Source organism: Vicugna pacos, chromosome 19, assembly GCF_048564905.1.
Source record: "Vicugna pacos chromosome 19, VicPac4, whole genome shotgun sequence".
Taxonomy (NCBI): Eukaryota; Metazoa; Chordata; class Mammalia; order Artiodactyla; family Camelidae; genus Vicugna; species Vicugna pacos.
The window spans coordinates 12,595,158-12,616,313 of record NC_133005.1 but is presented as its reverse complement, the minus strand read 5'-3'; the positions used below and the strand labels follow the sequence as shown (position 1 = coordinate 12,616,313).

At 41.6% G+C, this 21,156-nt stretch overlaps 1 protein-coding gene across 2 annotated transcripts in view; it reads left to right on the top strand.

The window, feature by feature from the left end:
• LOC140687379 (uncharacterized) overlaps nucleotides 1-21,156 on the top strand; it is a 65,692-nt gene that overhangs the window by 27,439 nt on the left and 17,097 nt on the right. The window contains exons 1-4 of one of the 2 annotated variants that reach the window (XR_012061635.1): nucleotides 12,156-12,276; nucleotides 17,360-17,469; nucleotides 18,811-18,934; nucleotides 20,740-20,911. Coding sequence is in view for 1 of the 2 variants with exons in the window: in XM_072943809.1 (XP_072799910.1) it covers nucleotides 17,360-17,469; nucleotides 18,811-18,934 (234 nt within the window). In the remaining variant the exon portion in view is untranslated. Of the gene's footprint in view, nucleotides 1-12,155; nucleotides 12,277-17,359; nucleotides 17,470-18,810; nucleotides 18,935-20,739; nucleotides 20,912-21,156 lie in introns of those variants that run through there. The other variant, XM_072943809.1, reaches the window with a different exon arrangement.

The following is a 21,156-nucleotide window of genomic DNA, read 5'->3' as shown; positions in this document are numbered from 1 at the left end:
TCATAGGCCCTCCATTGGCGCCCTCTTCTGTGCTGCTCCCAGCACTTGTAGGCAAGCAGATCGCGCCTCCCCCTAACACGGGGTCAGATGCAGCTCTCTTTTTCTGCGGGCGGGCGGGTCACTGCCCCTCCGGATGCCGCAGTCAGATGTTGCAGACTGGACAGCCATGATGGCGGGTCGTGCCCCCTCCCAGCACCTCGGTCAGGGGTTGTGTTCCTGCCCGACAGGCGGGAGGCCCCTCTCCCCCTGCCTGCGCCGCAGGTAGCTCCGCTGCTCTGTGCGGCTGCGCGCTCTGCGCCGGTGCTCCAAACATCAGACTTCTCTTGCAGTGTTAGAAACCAGTGAGCCGGGATTTTATAAAAGAGCTAGAAGAGGCTTCTGGAGCACCTTAAAGCTGAAAAGTGTACTGAGTTCCCTAAGTATTATCCCCACCACTGTGTGTTAATGGGTGGTAGGAGATTTGGTACATATACGAAGGGGTGTAGTGTTTTGATTTGGGTTTGCATGCACGCGCTGCCACTGAGCTAAGTGATCCTGAGTCAGTTCGTTCGGAGTTTTTCCCTCGTCTGTGAGATGGGGACACTCATTTTTGCTTTGTAGAATTGTGAGAATAAGAAATTATGTAAAGTGTTTAGCACAGTGTGTATGTCAAGAGGGCTCATAAACTTAACTGCTGTTTGGTGTGAAGCCATCATTTGATAGTCATTGGCAATTACTGAGAAACAGGAAAATAAGGAAAGCTGGTTTTATGATGAAAGATATTTGAGGAAGTTCCATAGTTCCTATACACATAATTTAGCATCAGCAGAGTCAGGACCGTTACACAGTTGCCCTGAACCAATGTTAAGCCACAGAATTTTTTGTTACTTCATATATGTTGGGGCTTAAGGGGACCCAATACTTATACACATGTTGTGTGCAGCAGCCAACTGAGAGATGACAAAGAAGAACAGGCAGGCGATAAATGTCTCCTTTATTACTGATGAAGCCACGTTCTCCATGAAATTCAGGGCTGTGGGAGAGTGAGTGTCATGACACTATGTCCCAGAATTAGAGACTCACGCAGTCCCAGGTAACTCTGGGCCACAGCGAGCATTCCCTTGAGAGGATCTGGCCCATAATGCACAGGACTGTCTTGCCATGGAGTTGAGCATCCCGGCTGCTTCCTAAGGGTGGCCAACACTGGAGGGAAAGGAAAGGTTTCATATGCCCTGCTTGTCTCCCCGGACTCACACCTCAATCTGTTAGTGTGAGGAGGGATAGCCTTGGGCCAGTGGTCAGGGGTGTGAAGGGAGAAGCAGTCTCCCATGGACCAGAGGAGTGGGGAGGAGGGATCCCCTCCCTCAGTTTAAACAGATGGTGGCTTGAAAGAGAAGGGTGCTCCTCAAGAGTTTATAAGAGGGGAAATAAGGATTTCCTTTGGGACTCAGACTAGCCATGAAACACAGAAGATGATTAGATGGGAGACTTGTAAGTCACTTTCTTATTAAATTGACATTTGTTGGGCACCAAAAATATTCTACATTCTTTTCTGAGAGTTTTACAGAAATGAATCCTTCAATCTTCACAACAAGTGAGTAAGAAAGATTTGATAGTTATCCCAGGTTTACAGTGTGGAAATTGAGGCACACAGAGGGTAAGAAATTTGGCCAAGGTAACAGAGCTAGTAAGTGGCAGAGCTGGGATTTAAACCCTGGCTATCTGGTTTCCAGGCTCCCAGGGATGGGCTTTGGGAGTTTAGAGGTATCTGCATCCCTGGATCTCTGTACCTCTGCATCAGTTAGACCAGAAAGGACAGGCAAAGGGGAGTTATACAGGGGCTCACAGTCGTGTCTCAGCCACTGTCCATGAAGTGTGCCCCGTGATTGGCGTTAATTGTTTTCCAGGCAGTAGATCTGTTCTTATAACAGAAATTTAGTCCATTGAGTTAATCTAGAAATCCTTCCTGCTCTGCTTCTGTCCAAGCTTGCCATGTGACTGCCTGCCCGAGATTGGGCCGTGGAGGAGAATCTGTACTCATGGTTGAACTCTGATATTTCAATCTCATTTGTAGTTTCACATCTCCTGTTACATTAATAAATTGAATTTCTGGTTTTCTTGCATCAGTGTGTCATAAGTTTGGTTAATGTGAAACCAGTCCATGGGAGCCCAGGGGTGCTGACGGTATAATTTCTGTGCATGTGGCATTTCTACCCGTGCAGATGTGGCTGGATGATGTCCACCTTCCTCACTGATTTCTCCCAGCAGCAGGGTCCTCTCCCACCCCCGGATGTGAGGATGGGATCTCTCTGAGTAGGTCAGTCAGAGGCCGAGTCCACCAATCAGATGAAGTACCTGGAAGTGGATTTAATAGAAGAAAAGGGCTTCCAGGTAGTCCGATGGGCTGTTCGAGTCCGTTTGGTGAAAAGCTGTCCACTGTCTGTGGTTGAGCTGCTTCTTTGCTGTTTAAAACTCTGTATTACATGAAGGGATTTTAAAAAGCAGAAAGGTGTGATTTCAGGTGGTATATCCGCACCGGTGACTAGTGCTGGATGACCGCCTTTGTGAGGAATAGACAGAGTCTTACAAACTTCATAAAACAGCTTTAAAAGCTCTGCGTATGGGATGCACTTCGTATGGGGTCCAGTTCATGACTGGTCGCGCTGAGAGGGCACGTAACTGATGATGGCAGAAAGGACACGGAGGCATCAAAAAAGTCTCAGTCATGTTCCGTGTTTAGAGGATGGAGCACAGTGTAATATATTTGAGCTGGTTTTTCACTGAACACTTTTGAGTATTTTCTAGGACTCCCCAATCCCCCAAGGTTCCATGCAGCTGGGTGTCCCCTCAGTGCAGCTCTGTCAGCGCTTTCCCTGGGCTGACGCGGTGTCACGGGGAGCAGGACGGTCAGTGTCCCCGGCTCCTCTGAGCTCCGTCTCCTCATCCGCAGAGCCTGGTTTCTCATCCGTGTCTACTTAGTAGAGTTGCTGAGAATCACACGTGATGCTTGTCAGGTGTGATTTGTGGTTGTCTCTGTGATAGGCGTATAGTCAATATTTGATAGAAACACCTGTTTTTTATTATAATTGTGGCTCCTAGATTGCAGTGGTTTTTAGTCTGCATTTTTTTTATATAAATGTATTCTTATTTTTAAATAAGCACTTGTATTTATTTATTTTCATGAAGGTACTGGGGATTGAAGCAAGGAACATGTGCATGCTCAACAGGTGCTCTACAACGGAGTAAATCCCACCCTCCTTGTCTGCACTTAAAAATAAATATTTCAATACACAAAATATTTCTTAAACACCATCATGGGTCCTATTTTCTGCATAGACAATTGAATACATATGCCATCTCAATATGAATAAATGTCGTAGGGACATACCTTTCTAAGTCTGTTAACGTGTTTTAAAACAATCATAGCTAGTGAAAAACACGAGTCTTGGATCCACTACTTCTTAGGGTCTGCTTTGCCATCATGGGGAATTACATTCTACAGAGAAGGCTAATTGGATCTCATTGATATTTGGATGATTTTGCAATGTTCAAGGCTTTCAAAAGCTGACCGTTTTGTATTTTAAACTAACTACAAAGTTATCTTCTAGACGTTGTAAATCCTTAGCTTGTGAAGTGCCCAGTAATTCAGTTTGTATATGTCAGTGTCTCTGTGAACGTGTATGTGTGTGATATCAGGAATGTAGAAATAAGTTCCATATAGCCTTCTGAAACCTTTCTCCTCCAGTTCAAGGTGTAGGTATATGTTTACACAAATAAATTGATACTCTTTTGTGATTTGGCATATTGGTGGGAATAAGAGGTTCTCATAATTGTTTCAGAAGGGTTGGGGAGCATGAGCTTAGAAAATGAGAGGAGATAGAGGCAGGGAGGTTCTTTAAACTTTGTGCAAGATGAGAAACAGTAGCTTTTCTTTTTTCTTCTAAAGCAAACTGGCACTGAATTGTAAAATACTATACTCAGAATTGCTTTTCTGATCAGAGACAAGTGCCTCAGATTTTTCAAGGCAACATGAATGATGAAATGTGTTTTAGCAGTTATCTTTAAAAGTAGCTTTATTTTTCAAGTAAAAGGCTATAGCCTGTTCTTTTTTTCCAGCTGTACAAGAATTTCTCATTGATCCAGGTACGTGATCAATGTGTTTAGTTTCTTTGGGTTATTTTTTTTTAAGTGCTTGATTCATTCTGGTGTGAATGAATGTTTAAAATTTCTGGATTTTGATCTTTAAAACTTGCTGATTTATCAGAACTGCTAAAAACCTGATGTTTGTTCCTTGTTTGGTGGGGCAACCTATTGATTTATGTTGTCTGTTATAGAGGGAAATTCTTCCTCTAGCCTGTAGATAATTAAGTGAATGGTTTGCAGTGTGACTTAAAAATTATTTGAATGCATTGAGCATGTTTGTCCAGTGAATTTTGGATTGAGTCATAATAATGACTTTGCTTTGATTCTGTGGCTTTTGTCATCTCCACAAGAATTTGAATTCTCTGTTGAATTTTGTATTCGTGTTCTTAACAGGGGAAGGAATTTTGCATATTTTACAGAGGTGGGTTTTCCTATCCCCTCTGAATTCCTTCTGTAATTGATACAGCGAAAATCTGTTATTGCAGTGCTTAATTATTTCATAAAAATTTTTTTGGCTTAATCAGAAACAATGACAAAGAATGATAAGAAAAAATATGAAAACCTTCCTTCCTTTGAAGAATAGAAATGAGGTGTTCAGGCTCACGCACGCTTTGTACCTGACACACTTACTCTCATGTCATTGTGTATCATGAGTCGGAGATGGAGTTGCTTCAGGTTTATAGATTTTTGTTGTAACATTTGTGTTGAATTCATTCTCTAGGCATGATGATTCCTGTTGCCTTTGTGGAAAGTGTAGATGAAGGGAAACAAATGCTTTGTTTTGTTTTCAGGAGGCCTGAGATGCTGATGAGAAAAGAGTAGAGGGTGGGCTGAGGAAAATAGTGACAGACCCTCACCTCCAGTCTGAAATTGATGAACAAAGAAATCAATTAAGTGTATTGGTATTTGACTAATAGAAGTCAGACAGCCCAGACTGTCTAGTTATGCCCAAAGGAAAGTACTGAATTCACCTGCAGAATTAGGTGCTTTACCATGTAGAAGCAGCTTAGAGCAATCAGAAAAATCAGTCTTATGATGAGATATTAAAAGAATACAATATCTTTTATTTCTGAAACTTTTCTACGTTAAGTTGTGTAGAGCTAAAATTAAGTTTCAAGCACCAGGAGTTAAGAGTTTAGGTGGTTCTGTGGGATCGTTATTCAGGGATGTGTCTAGACCCTGCTGGAGTGGCCGAAGCTGGCAGGAAAAGACCCAGAGCCAGGATTTGTTATCCTAGGATGTCCTCCATAATTTTTCCATGTGGAAGCCCATGATTGGGTTAACAAATTGTAACACATCCCAGCCGACTGTCAACTATAAGAAGAAAAAATGTGCTTAGTAACTGCTTTAAAGCAAGCACCTGTGCATCCTCACTCCTGTCTCCTTGTCATAAAAAGGAGAGACAATGCCTTGCTTGCATATTTGAGGTTATAGATAGCACTCTGCTTATTGCACAGCAATGACCCAGGCCCTCAGCTATAAACGCCAGGCCTGCGTGGTGTTAGATAGTCTATTATCCCCAAAACAGGGACCAGGCTGGTCTGGTGGTCTGCTTTGTAATGAACATGTCTAAAAAATGTATCTTGTTCCCCTCACCCCATGACTTCCCTAAAGGTAAACTAAGCCTTAGTACTCATGGTGGAGTCTACAATCTCTGTCTCATCCCTTCTTTCCCCAAGTTCCTGCCTACTATCTCACAACTGTTAATGACTTTTTCCTTTGATTATACACAATAAATATGGGAGCATTTGAGAGACTCGTGGAGTTGGCTCCCTAATCCCTCTTGCTTTCTTTCCTTTTTCCACAGTCTTGAGTAATTCATTCCTTGTCGGTAAGACTTCCTCCAGCCAGAACCCACAGTTCCAGGTGAGAAGGATGCAGGCTTTATCCCTCCTACACGAGGGACAGAGAGTAGATAATTGAGATATGCTCCCCTGTGGTCCCTTCCTGCCCCAGGGCCACTCCAGTTCACTTGCAGCCTTTTGGCCTCTGCTCACAGGGCCTCTGTCCCAGGATTGACTGCAGCCTTTTATTCCCTTGTCAACATTCCCTGTGCCTTTCAGAGATTGGTCTCTTCTCTGCAATTCAACCCTGGCAGATGTGATGATGGTCAGCGTGCTTGTGGGCAGTTACTTGGGGAATCCCAGGAGCCATGCTGATTCTCCTGAGTCATTCGGGGTTACAGAACTGTCAAGCACTGCAGGAAGGCCATTCACGTGAGTTCAACACAGCATTACATCACTTTCATTTTATTTTTGAATGTTCAGTGGAGAAATTATTTCTAGCACACTGTTCCAGATTTTAGGCCACCTGCTTTCCTCACCACCATTTCCTTGTTGGCTCTGGTGCTTGTTTTAAGAACCAGGTTTCTTCTCTGGTCATATGTAGCAGCTGGGCTTGCTGAATCCTTGAATTGCATTTGAAGCAGAATGCTTCTTCGTGATGTCAAACTGATTTTCCTTGTCATGTCTGAATATTTCGTGTACACTCAGCAACAGTTTCAAGTGAAATGCTCTTGTCCAATTTCGGTTAACTAATATTTGCTGATCTCCTGCTTTCATGCTGAGGGCAGTTTCTTCTTCCTGTAATAAATGTTAGCAATTTGTATTTACTATGGAAGGTACTAGCCCGAGGTGCTTTTGTTCTTAACAGTTTTAATACAAATCACCCATTAAAATGTACAGCGGATTTTACTCTATGCCCAGAAATGTGCATCCCAGTCAATCTTAGAACATTTTCATCCCCCCAACGGAGACGCCGTATGCATAAGCAGACATTACCAACTTCCCCATCCTCCCCAAGCCCCAGGGAGCCACTCTTCTGTCTCTGTGGATTTGCGTGTGCTGAACATTTCATGCAAATCGAGTCACTTCATGTAAGTGGAACCGTCTATTTTGACTGACTTCTTTCACACTGAGTAACGTTTTCAATATTTGTCCACATTGTGGCCTGGGTCAGTACTCTATGCTTCGCTATTGCTGAATAATATTCCACTGTATGGCTGGGCCCCTCTGTTTACCCATTCATCACGTGATAGACATTTGGGTTGTTTCTGTTTTTTGGCTCTGAAAAGTAATGGAGAAAAGTAATGGTGAAAATTTCTGTAGGAGTTTTTATGTGAACATTTGTTTTCAATTCTCTTACTTCTGTGCCCAGGAAGCAGAATTGCTGGATCATTCAGAAACCAAATGTTCAATTCTCTGAGGACATGCCAGGATGTTTTCCAAAGTGGCCACGCTGTGTTACGTTCTCACGAGCAAGGGCTGCGAGCTCCGCTTCCTCTGTGTCCTCATTAATGCTTATTAATCTTTTTTTGATTATAACCTATTGTAGTGAGTGTGAAGCGGTTTCTCCTAGTTCTTTTGACTTGATTTCCTTTAGAGCTAATGCTATTGAACATCATTTCATTGTGCTTATTGGCCATTTGTATATTTTCCTTGAAAAATATATTTTCAGATCCTTTATTCATTTTTTAATTGAGTTGTCTTTTTATTGTTGAGCTGTGGAATTTTTTTTTGATACACAAATTCCTTATCAGATAAATGATTTGAAAAAATTTTCTCCTGAGTGTTGTTTTTTTCACTTTCTGGATGGTGTCTTTTGAAGCAAAGTTTTAAATTTTAATGAACTCCAGTTTATCTCTGTTTTCATTTTTCCTTGTGCTTTTGGGGTAATATTAAATATCTGATGTATTTTATTTAAACTTGTATATTTAAAATAACTTAATTCTTAGACCATTCTAGGAGATGGATACTGTTGTTGTCCCCAGTCTAGGCATCGGAGACTGAGATGCAGAGAATTTCACTGACATATCAGTGTCAAAGCTACCCAGTGCTGTGGGAATTCAGACCCTCATGTTTTCCCCTAGCATCTGAGCTCTTCACCACCATGCTCCACTCTTTCCAGGAATCGTTAATGAAAAAATCTTTACTTTTTTGATTTCTTGTTAGATTTTTTTCTCATTGGGGACCTCATCTCCTCATTTTACTTTTGGATATCAGTGTAGATTTATTTTAGGTCTCATATATGGAGAAGCATTGCTATCAGTTAACTTCTTTATTACTCACTCTCCAGTGATGATTGTTACTAGTTGACCTAATCAAGTCATGCTTAAGTCTTTCCTGCTCATGACGCTAACAGCAGAGTCATGACTTATAGAATGCTCAAAGAAGAAAGTACTTGACTGATTTTATTTTGCTACCCAATCAAATCAATCAAATAAAAACCCCGGTGTTGACACAGACTATAAGCCCTCCAGAATAGGGTCACTGTCTTCCTTGTGTTTCATTTGTTGGGTCACAGTGTCTGGAGAGTGCCTTGCTGTCCAGCAGTTTTGTGAGGATACGGTGCTCGTGAATCATTTTAAGGACAGAATTTTGACAACAGACTGTTGTTTATTTCACGAGGGAAAAGGTAATATAGAATTACTTCTCAGATCTGTTTTAAAATTAAACTTTGAATTTTGAGAATAGTTCAAGAAACCATAAAAAATTTTTTTCCCTTATTTTAGATCTATTTTAGACACATTATGTTTACATAGCAGAGTAACTTATCAAGTAGATTTGACAAGAGGGGTGTAATATTGATTATTTGTTTTAATTGAAATATTCTACCTGGGATAAAGTAATCAGTGCCTATAAATGAACAAATATGTTTGTATTTCTATGCAACATGGGAGCAGACTTCATATGTTTCTATATAATATATATGACTGTGTGTTTTAATCTTTCTGTCAGTGTTTTAATAGTTTTTCAGCAATTTTGTAACTTTAGAATTCTTCTAAGAAAATCACCCCCGATTCTAGTGCAGTTTGTACTGTGTATCCTGTCTTATGCATGGGAATCCACTGTCCCCACAGTGAGGAATTTCCTCTCCTATTGTGTTAGTAGCAGAGTTAAAGGAACTGTGATTTCTAGGCCTTTGCTCTCCATGTGTTTGCAGTTGGCTGTCAGTCACGATTTTCCCTTTCCTGAGTTTTCATTGTTATATTAGGATTTCTGAAAATAACTATTAATATGTTGTATTGGTCTCCCTAGAAACTTGACGTCTTAGTGCTTTTCAGTTTTCAATTTATGAAAAATGCAAATGCACTCTTGTTTTTAAGTTGTCCTTTTTCACTAGATATTTGTTTATCTCTTTATTGATAAAATAATGTTTTCCCAATGAATGAATCTGTGTGCATGTTTTAAAGGATAACTTATTTTTTATTTTTCTTATTGTAACAGTAATATTCATTGTAGAGAATTTAGTAAATAAGGATAAACACAGTAATAACTTCACAATGGCCTCTAATCTCACCTGGAGGTAAAGTTGTAAGGTTTGAAATTGAGAATTACAAGTCCTCTCAAATTGTTCTTTTTCAAATACATTTTGGTTACTGAGATCCTCGAATTCCCAAATGAATTGTAGCAGCAGATAGTCAGTTTCTGCAGAGGAGCCCGCTGGGATTGTGATTGAGACCACGTTGAATATACGAATTGCTCTGGGGAGCACTGCCATTCCAAGAGCATTGTCTTTTGATAGAGGAATGTGTGTGGAGTGTCTGTCCTTGTATTTAGGTCTTCTTAACTTTTTTTTCAACAATGCTTTGAGTTTACAGAGTACTATTTTACTTTTTTTTATCTTTGCCTTTATACTGAGGACAAGTGTGCAAGTTACTGGGATCAGAAATGTATTTGAGCCCCGCAACTTGCTGCCACCATGGATGCTGCGCTCTTGCTTCGCCCGCTGTACAATCTTGCACAGAATACGACCTCAGTAACTCTCTCTTGAATGAATGATTATATGATTGTTGGATGATGCTTGAGAGTCCTTGTGATGATTTTTTCCCCCAGCTTTTCCCCAGTTTTTAACTATGCCCTTTCTCTTCCTAAACTCGAGCCTGGGTTTCAGCCTGCCTGTGGCATTGATTTTCCTTTCTGTGGACTCTTCCTTTCACTGGTTCCCGATAATGTTACATGTGGGCTGTGGAAACTTGCTAGATGTCAAGAAAGAGCAAATCCATTGTATGCTAATATTTTTAGAGTGTGTTATTGTTTTATCGATTGAAATTAAATGAGGCTCCCCCCCCCCGAGCCCTCCCATGAGCTCTTTTCGCCTTCCTACAGCTGATACTGCTCTAATTGCTGCATGTGCCCTTTCCCCAGCTTTGGTTTTGGAATTGAATAAGTCACCATCACTGGAGCCCTCTCTTTAAAAGATAAAGAGAACATTTGCTCCTTCTTCCTGTTTGGGGACTTCGATGAGATGAGATCCCAGATAAAGAATGGAGCCCCACCTCATTCTGACCTCCGCTCTTTCCGTTCATTTCTTCATGGGAAAAGAGTACTATTCAACAGTATAAAGATTAATTGTGAGCTAATGAGATAGACAAGACAACCAATCATTTATTAAATACCCTTTCATGATAGAAACAAATGTATATTACACACAAACAGCACACAAAGCACGGTAGTACCATGGTTACATTCGTGGGACCGAGTTTGATTCCTGCTCTGGAGTGACAAGTCCTGTGTGATGGAGAACTGGTAGGTTGGCTTAGCCTCTCCAGGACTGATTTTCTGTCCTGCAGAGATGGGGCTCGCTAGGCGACCCCCCCCGTAGAGGTGCTGTGGGGTGTAAATGACGCGTGTGGGCAGCCTGAGCACAGCTGCTTGTTCCTCGTAAGTGGAGGGTAGCATAGCTTTTGCAGTGACGGCTTTATGACCGCCCCATGTAGACTGTCAGTGCTCCGAAGGGATGCCTTGTGGTTTGGAGATGGGATTCTCACTTCTGTAAATACCCAAGTATAGTGTTATTGGGCCCTGCTGATTTGAGTCTATTCTTTAGAAAGTACATATTGTAGATATATTTTTCAAGCATGCGTGCTTTTTTTCTTTTACTATTTAAAGTTCTACCCTCTCATCTCTTGGTGTTACTTTTCATGGAATCCAGGAAACAGTCCTAAGCTACCTGCCTCTTCACACTTTTCCGTGGTGGTTTCCTTCCCTGATTAGAAGAGGGTTTTGCATAGGAAATTTTATTTGTTCCCCTTTTCTCTCTGTCTGCCCATCTCTCACCTCTCAATCTGTCCATTTCTCAACCCACTGATTCTTCTGACATGTTCCAAAACGCATTTCAGGCAGCTTACAGAAGAACAGATACCAAATAAACAGGTGAGAAAATGGAGCCAAGTTCAGACAATGAGGCTAGGTGGCGAGCCTGTGTGAGGGTTGCAGGCGTGAGACACACGCCTCTGCCCTGTGACTTATAAGATCGACAGCAGCAGTGTGCTTCAAGCTCCCAGCAGACACAGGGAAGCAGGGTTTGTGGGAGATGCTTACTGGCTGTGAAATAAATAAGTGGCTTAGGAGAAGCTCAGCCTTTCCAGCTACTAAGGCTCAGGAGAATATTTTGAGTGTCTTCCAAAATCAGAGTATGGCATCTTTTCTTTTTTCAGAGTTCTATGTATAGTTGGTTACATTCTATACCTGGAAATTTCTCCAAAACTGCTTCCCACGTGAGTCCCATGGCTCGGGAATTGGGTGGTTCTGCTCGTTGACGGGGGTTGGCCAGAAACAGAAAATGAGAGCCTCAAAGGAGCCTGGGATTTGTCAGTTATGTTTTGTCAGTGCTGTAGGGTTCAAGAAATGCTTTCACCGTTTCTCTCCATCTGAGGCGGCAGCGTGATGTCTTACCAGCATCAGGAGCTCAGGGCCAAAAGATGGTGGGGGTTGACTGCACTGCCGTCAAGACAGCTGAGCTAGTCACTGCAGGTGTGGTTCTTTTACATACTGCATTTCATGTTCTTTACTAGAATGTTTCAACAGGGAGTTAATTAACTGAGTTAATTAACATTTAATAAATATGATGCTTTGTTGAAAAGACAGTTATAGGCAGAATATAAGCTGTGAAGTCTTTAAAAATGGCTTCATTACTGAAATTTCATTTGGGAAGATACACAGTCTATCTTATATATGCCTCTCTTTTAAAGTAACAAAGAAACAAGACAGAAAAGGCAGAGGATGATTTCTGTTCTTCCTCTCGGCTTGCAGGTGCCCTCACCCCCAGTAGCATCAATCCAGACACCAGCACTGACACTGGCCGTGCTCAGAACTGCCTCAGGCCTGAAGACACTGATGACAAATAGAAGGGGTTCACGCCCTGTTACAGCAGGTGCTCTCAATTTGTGGGTTCTTATGTAACTGCGTGGTGTTAATCAGGATCGCCCGTCCTACATTGTGTGATGCTACTGCCTTGTCTCCTAGTTACTTGTTTCTCTAAGTATTCTTGTATTATTCTCCAATGCGTAGTACTACACACCTAAAAATGCTTTCTTTCAGATGAAAAAGAATGTGCATTTAAAATAATAACTCTGAAAAAGTGGGCAAAACAGGCTATCCTTGTCCCGCTATTCAAAGATAATAATTAACACGTTAACGTATATTTTCGTCAGTGTGTATCACCTCTGTCATAAAAAACCAGAGAGCACTCTGTGACTGTTTACTCTGTGGACACCTCCATTTTCCATTCGGCTTTTTATATGTTTTTCTACAATATTCTATCTCCTCTGGCATGATTTTTGATGACCAGTATAGCATTCTGTCTTGTGGAGGCATCGTCCATTTTACTTCGGACTTAAATAAACTTTTAAATTCCAAGTATACTTAACTGAAATACTGAAAAGAGAACTGTGGTGGTACAGGAAGGCCCTACCTTCCTTCCCCTTATTTCCGAAGATTAAAAGCTGTTGAAAATTTGGTATATATATTTCATGACCTTTATGCCTATGACATACATATATACACACATATGAGAATTCCATGTATACGTGTGTGTATATATGCTTTATTTAAAAATGAGACCATACTATATGTTTTTCTGCAGCTCGCTTCAATCACTCAGGTGTATATCATAGACGTCCTCCCACTCCAGACTCACACGGTCCTTTCAGATAGAGTGGAGGGGTCTCCTGATTTGCAGGTGTGGTCTCTTTCCCACGCACACCTTTGGTGAGAGAATGCTGTGGACAAGGCCCTGGACCACAGCGAAACGCCGGCTCCCTCATTGCTCGCAGCTCATCGTGATTTACCGCATCATTGTCTTGCTGGTGGACAGTTAAGTTTTCTCCATTTTCCACTGTCAGAAAGGATATTTGACTGGCATCCTTCTTGTACAGACATTCCTGTGATCTTTTATGAGTATTCCTTTAGTTAAGGCTTCTGGAAATTTAGTCCCTGGAAGTGACATTTACATTCATCACAGACTCCTTTCAAGTGACTCTAGAAATTCCTTCCATAGGGGAATGAAAAGATGCACAATTACTTATGTAACCAATTCTCTATTGCTGGATATGATTTCACTTCAGTTTTTCTTCCCACCATTGTAAACAGTGCTGTGTAAATGCCCTGATGGGTACATCTTTTTGGACTAAATTTGTTTTTTCCTAAAGGAAACGATTCCTAGAAGTGGTGTTGAGTCAGTGTGTACGTACGTTTTTCAGAGTTTACATATCCATCGACATGTCGTCTTCTGAAAATGTCGCTCATGGTTTCTTCTCCCACAGATGGACACTAGCTAGAATATCTTTTAAAAATATTTGCCAATATGATGAGCAAAAGTGCTTTTTCATTGTTTTAGTTTGCATTTGATGACCAGTGAGTTATTGAGCATTTTTCACTCATTAGCCATTTGACTTTTTTAAAATGAATGATTCCTTTTATCCTTTGCACACATTTAAGTGGGGAAGCTTCTTGTTGCTTTGTGACAGCTCTTTGTATGTTATGAACATTAACTTCTTGTCTTCAACAACATGTATCACAGAGCTTTTTCTTGTCATTTCTTGCCTTTCATTTTGTTCAGGAGGATTTTTATTTTGGTAGTGTCTCAAAATATTCTTATGATAGTAAATGTATTCCTTATGGGTTTTATCTTTGACATTATTCTTAAAAATAATTTCTTATACTGGAATAAATCTCTGTAGGTTTTTTTTAATCTCTAAGATGGAGATGATAATAGTGCTTGTTAATGTAAGGGTAAGTTGAGTTAATAAGAGCAAAGTGTTGTATTTGCTGTTATTAGTACTTTTTAATATTTACATCACTGTCTGTAATTTATCTTGTGGTCCTTATGAGAGGAATAGTATTTATTCTTTCCAGGTGATTCTCAGATTGTCTCAGGACAATTATTGAAGTCATACTTTTCTCTTTGATTTGAAATCCCACCTTTACAAAATACTTATGTACACTAGAGTCTCTTTTTGAGCTCATGGTTCCCTTCTGTTAATCTGTCTTTCTTACTCCAGCACCATAACTTACATATTGTAAAAATTTATTTAATACTTGGCAGTCTGAATTTTTTTTGATTCTTTTCTTCCATCCCAAATTTTCTTGTCTAGTATTATGATTTTATTATTCATGAAGAATTCCAAAATATTTTGTTCAAGTTAAAAAAAATCAGATTGGAGTTGTCATGGGATTTTTTAGTAAGTTTTGAATTATTCTGATGAGAACTTACATCTTTACAAAACTGCTTTCCTCCATGCAATTTGTTGATGTCTCTACATTCTCACCTCTTACTTTACCCCTCAGTACAGTCCTGAAGTTTCTCCATTTAGAACATGGGCATTATTTTTTAACTTATTCCAGATTATTGTTTCTGTTTTTGTCAATTTTGTAAGTGAAAATTTTTTGCTATTATATTTTTAAACACTTAAAACTGAAATTTAGAAAGGAAGATTCGGTTTGTAAATACTCACTTTGTAATTTGTCACTTAAAATTGTAAGTATTAAGTAGTTGTTCCAGAATCCTTTCTTTTTTGTTTTTAAAAATTTGTGTCAAAAATTCTCAAAATGGTCATAGCTAAGTAGTATAGGTGGGGAGACAGATGGAGAGAGGTAGTGTGGCTCATGTACAAACTGTGAGCAGTTTCATGGCTTCCTTTAGGCTGGAGAAACCACAGAAGAGCCCAGGTTAGACAAGGAATGGCTTTTTATGCACTTGAAAGCCAGCTTTCCTGCCTGTATGGTGAAGCTGGTGGGTGTGGCAGGTAGATGATCAAGGTCTGATCAAGGTCATTTGCTGCACAGAGCGCTGTGTCTGTGAGAAATGTTGACCATTGCCATGGCAAATGCTTGGTGCCAGGAACAATGCAGGGGAGCTGGGGAGCCTGTGTTAAGGATTTTCCAGTCCTGGGAGTGGGAAGATCAGACTCTGCATTCAGATCTGAGTTTGAATTAATCCTCTTTAGTTTACTGGACCTCTGACTTTTGTCAAGTTATGCAACCTGTTTGAACTCCTGCTTTGTTGTCTCTCAAAACAGGAGAATTACAGCCTGCTGCTAGAGTGTTTGATCAGGGTAAATGATTTGTGTCTATAAAATGCCACGTACAGTCACAAGCTCAGTGAACAATGAGCTGTCCCCTCTTCTCCTGCAACTCAATGCTCGATAAGTCATCAGCGGAAAGTGAGTCCCTAAATTGAATGTGGTGCAAGGAAGAACAAAACTAACGTCTTGCCTTTCCCTGGCAGTATTCTTACTTCTTTGCTTCATGTACCTCTTTTCTCCTTCACTCTCCCCTTTCACCTCCTCCAACAAGAGCCTGAGACTCTCTCAGAACACTAGATTCAAATTATTTAAATGTTGGCTCATTCCCATGAAATGACAGTGACTTAAAAAAACTGTACACATCCCAGAATTCATTGTATTTGATTTACACACACACACGTGCACACACACACACATCAGGCTACCTCCCATTTGCTGAGGGAGAAGGACCACTTTTTCTGAGTTTTCATTTACTCAGCGTGAGAGCAGTCTCTTAAGCAGAATTTCACCTGGCTTCATACATGGTTTTTTAAATTGGATTTCTGCTTTTTGTCCATAAAAATATTCTCCTATTAGAAGACAGGAAGTGGAGACATAGATATTCTGCTGAGATATTGGTGTTATCATATTTGAGTTTTAATGGACATAAGACAGCATAGAGTCGTAAATTTTTATGGATGAGAATCCATGATGATGTACTTTGGACAAGAACCTGGGTCTCCTGCCACCGTGTCCATGCGGGTGAAGAGGCAACTGGGTGGGGGATGGCAGGGAACCTTCTTGCTTGAGTTCCAGGTTCTTGTTAGTTTTCATTGCTCAGCTGCCTTCAGTTTATGTCCATGAGGCCTCTCATGGGAAGGTCACTATGTCCTGAGAGACTGAGTTACTAATCAGCAGAAAGCTCTGGACCCACTCATATTTTCCAGAGTTTTTCTGCTGACCTGCTGACACTTTATATAAATGAGACCTAACAAACTACTGGATATAAAATCGTTATTGTTATCATTTGCCCTCAAGTTCAATAGGAATGGGGTGCTGTCTCAGGCTGTCTAAGGCTAGATCTGAACAAAGATAGGGTGATAGGCTGTGCTGCTGGACCCTCCCCAGTCGAATGGGATTTCCACCTTAGTTTTTAGAATCAGGCAGATGAGTTCAAATCTTGTCTTTACCAGTTATTAGCTTTGTGACCTTGGGGAAATACTTTTTTGGTTCCAATTTTCTTTATCTGTAAATAAGTTCAGTATTTATTTTAGGGTTTTTGTTTTACAATTGAATGCACTAATTCCCTAATTTATTCCTAAAATACTGATCACATGGTTCTATGCTGGTGCCTTAGTAGTTGATTACTAAGGGACACAACAGTGAGAATGGGGGTGGGGCCCCTGGATCATACAGCTTATATTCCAGGATATGCTTGTAAAAGACAGGATTGCAGTGGATTTTTAGTAAATGTCCATTCCTTTCCTAATCCCCATTGATTGTGTATATATCTTTTTACTAATATATGAACAATTTTTTTTGCAGTTTAAATCTCTTTGTAGTATTTAAAGAATGTAGCTATAACAAAAATACGTGAAATAAAATGACTTGACTTTTATTTTCCTTTCAATAAGCAAAACAAAATAAAATAGAAAAGAAAAGAAAAAGTATTGAAGGAGTAGAAATAATTTTATTTCCATGGAATCAACTCCCTATGTTAGGTTTTTCCATTGTGTTGTTCAACAGCATATAAAATTGACAGGTTGTGAATTCAGTGTTGATAGCTAGGTGAGTATAGTTTCTTTTTGTGGTTGTCTTTGATGAATTATTTGCACTAGATCATAAATGATGTGCATGTTACATATTGGAAACGAGGAAACATTGGAGACATACTACCTCCAATGCAGTCATTTTGTTACCGAGTCCAAACTCGTTCTGCTCGCCGCATGACAGGCCAATAAACCGGGAGATGAGGTGTTGGAGCAAGGAATAGTGACTTCACTTGCAATGCTGGCAGACCCAGAAGACGGCAGACTGATGTCCTGGAGAACTATCTTCCCCAAGTAAGAATTCAGTCTCCTTTTATACTAAAAAGGGGCGGGGTTGTGATTGGTTGTTGCATACTTCTTGCTTTATGAATTGTTTGTCCTTTGAATCCGCTGTTCTTGCAGCTGTCCATGTGGATCAAATCATGGTACCCCTGTAAAACCTCCAAAAAAACAAAGGCTATTCTCTATTATGCAACTTGCCATCTCTACAGAAGTGCAGATGAGCTAACATTTTTAAAGATCAGGGCCAGGAGAATAGGCTTTCCTGTAGATTTCAGGCTAAAGGCAACTTTCTTTTTCAAATGGTGCAGAGCTACCAAGTCTGAGCCTAGGAAACAGGGCACAGGTTTAAACCCAAAGGAACAGATCTAACATAGGGTAAAAACTGTTATATTTTATTACAATTCCCTTTCCAGCTTCATAGATAATTTTAGTAAGAAACATGAGCAATTTTGTATTTTTGCTTCTTAATAACCGATAAGTGGACCAACTATATTTTGTGAGCAGGGATGCTGTGCAGGCATTGGGGTGACAGCAAACTCTTGTTGGGGGTGGCCGACCCTGCAACATCTCTGATGCCCCGTGAGTGTTGGTGAGGGTCCCCATAGCCAGGGGCTCTCTTCAGGAACCAGCATATGGGCATTGACCTCTGGAGACCTCTTTTTCGGCTGCAGGAATTTTTTTCAGATATTGAGATTGAAAAATCACTCCAGCTGGGAATAATTAGGGAAAAAAAGAAAAGGAAAAGGGTTTGGAGTAGAGTAGAAGAGTAGGACATAAGATCACGGAGCCTGAGTGCTTGGCAGCGGGGCCTCGGCAGATAGGGGAGCAGAGGTGGGGAGGGGCCTGGCTCCGGAACCAACTCCTGTAATTGTCCCGGCACGCAAGCCACATAGCTTTAAATTGGCCTGGGCCACCTCTCTGGGCTGGATATCACCCTGGGCAGAACCGTGGTATCTGTAAAGTAAAATGACTTCACAACTATTGCACAGAGCTGCAGGTGTAAGAGAGCCTAAGCCTGTCTCAGAGTGCGGTGGACAAGCGGAAAGGAATGGCAAAATTTCCACTGACAATTGAAATTTTGTTAAATAGCCTGCTACAGTTGTTTGCATCACTTGAATGAATGCAGGCATATTTCTGTGGGCATTTATAGGTTCACTGAACCCCACCAGCCCCTCTTGCCCCCATCGGAGATGGGCTTTCTCAAGCACAGTGCCCCTCCTGCTTGGGTGGAAAACGCTGCTGGTCCTTGCCGGGGGCTGGGCTGCTGCAGGGCACCGAATCCCCGAGGCACGGCCTGTGAGACACGACAGGAACATCTCTGCCCTTGACTGGGTGCCTCCGTTTCCCCTGCAGTGTAAAAATGCCGGTGACTGAGTTAGAAGCATGCTTCCAAGCTGTCCATGTCCTTGGCATCCAGAAGCGGAGCCTGGAAGCTTTCGAATTTATCCAGAATGCGGTTTACATTCACCTTCAGCAGGTGAGTGTATGTCCTTACACAAGTGGAGGAATTACTGCAGTTTTCCTGGAACTTTCTCACTACAAGTCCATTTGATTTTTCTGTGCTAGGATTCAGTATGGCCTGCTAAAAACTCTGGAGTGAGATCTTGAAACCCTGATGAAGAGCATTATTTATTTCATTTCTCTATATGATACTCTTTTACTTTTAAAATTCAGAATTTTTGGTTGTTTCAGGAATTTTTTGGGGGGGTTGGAGAATCATCTTTGCGACCTGTTGCTTTGTGCCTCTCACCTGTCTTCTGTCACTTGCGAGGTGGTTCCATTTGTGACCCTGTCCGGGTTGTTCATGTTATAAAACATAAAGCCTGTAAAAGTAAAGTCCGTTTTCCTCCGAAGACATTCCACAAATACTCCTTTAAGCTGGGTGTGGTTTTAAGAAGACAGAATCTTTAGAACATGTCCTTGCAGGTTGCTAGTGCAAAATCCCAAAATCAATAGTCTAGCTCAACATCTAAAATCTTTCTTATTTACCTTGGAATTGTATGGATAAGTGAAGCAGTTTGCTAAGAACTCAGACCAGGTTTAGAATACAGGCTGGTGTAGCTCAGTAGGTCCTCCCAAGTGGATGCTCTGCCAGAGGGCGGGGCCGAGGGGAGAGGGCGGGTCCTGCCCTCCCTGAGGTGACAATTTCATGGCAAAGACTTTCACCTGGTGAAGAACTTGGAGTTTCTTCTAAGAAGAGTGGGTCTGAAATGAGTCCAAAAAGCGCGGGAGTGACACAGTCCCATTTGTCTCAAGTAGGGGAGAGCGGCTGTGGGGCCACTTAGGAGACTCGTGAATCCAGGTGGGCAGTGTTGGTGGCTTCCACTTGAGCAGTGGGACGGTCAGTGTTTAAAAGCGAACATATTGAAGGCATGTTTAGATGGTAAAAAGGAAAGGATGAAGGCTGTCTGTGAATGCAGGATGGAGTAAGGCCCAGGTTTCTGGGTGGATTAATGAGTTAAATGATGGTCCTTCTGTGTTCTGAGGAGGGAAAGCTGCAGAGGGAGTTCTGCGGAAAACTGATGAGTTCAGCTGTGGGTAAAGTGAAAGGTTGTTAGATGGGTGATCTGGGAGCTCAGGTGAGAGCCAGTAGTGAATAGGGGGAGGTGAGAGGGACTTTCAAATAATTCTGTCTTGTGAACATACAAATAAGTATGAGTAATGACACAATTAACACCTCTATATTCTGGATTTAAAGCCCAGTAACATTTTGCTATACTGACTGCAGAGGTTCTTAATATTTTTTAATAGAAATAAATAGAGACAAAATAGTGGAGTTAGTGAGCATCTTAGAGTAGATATGTGTCCTTGTATGTATTTTTATACCTCATCTGTTTATAACCATAATCTACAAAAAGTTATCTTGCTTAGCATAAGAGTTAAACACAGGGACGTGACACACATTGTTGCGGGTTGAAGCTGATCTTCTCGGGCAAATTATGGACCCTCTCTTTGCCTTAGTTGCATCATCTGTGACTGCCCCAGGGCCCCTCATCACAGCTGATTTCCTAGAGTAGATGTTGGGAGGGAGGCTGCTGAAGGGATTAAGAGGTGGCAACTGCTAGGGATATTGAAGAGAGAGACAAAAACTGATTAAAGCCGATAAACTGAGTACAAATACCCTCTAAATAGAAGGAATCCCGCAGTGTTTTGAGCCGCTTATCATAAGGGAAAGAAAATCACGTGGATCCAAAGCTCTTGAGCATATGAGTATTGTGGGTGGGAGGGTGTCATTATAAAAGTGTTGAGAAAAAGCCTCTTTGTTTTCCTTGACAATACCAGTAAGGATGGGGAGCAGAAGCGAAACCCTCTGCTTCACAGTTGAAGGTGCTGTTTTGTGCGAAACTGACCAAAGTTTGGAAACCAGTCATCAGCGATGCTGGCAAATGAAGAGGCTTCTGGATTGGGTGGGGCACTTGCTGTGACTTCCAGGTGACCTGCTGGCTGGGGGCTGTGAGGCGGGCAGTAGTTTTGCAGAGTGGCCCGGGCATAATCCCTGGCTCTGATGCTGCTGGTCTGATTAACAGATCTGGGCGCACACTGTCCTAATGGGGCAGCTCGGGATGTGGCCTGGGACACCTGCCGTGCTGAGAGCGAGAAGAGGGCTCCCCTGAAGGGGTGTCCCTGTGGAGATTGGAAACGTACTCCAGCAGGGGAGGAAGAGCCTCTGAGCAGCGGGCCGGATGCACAGGCAAGACC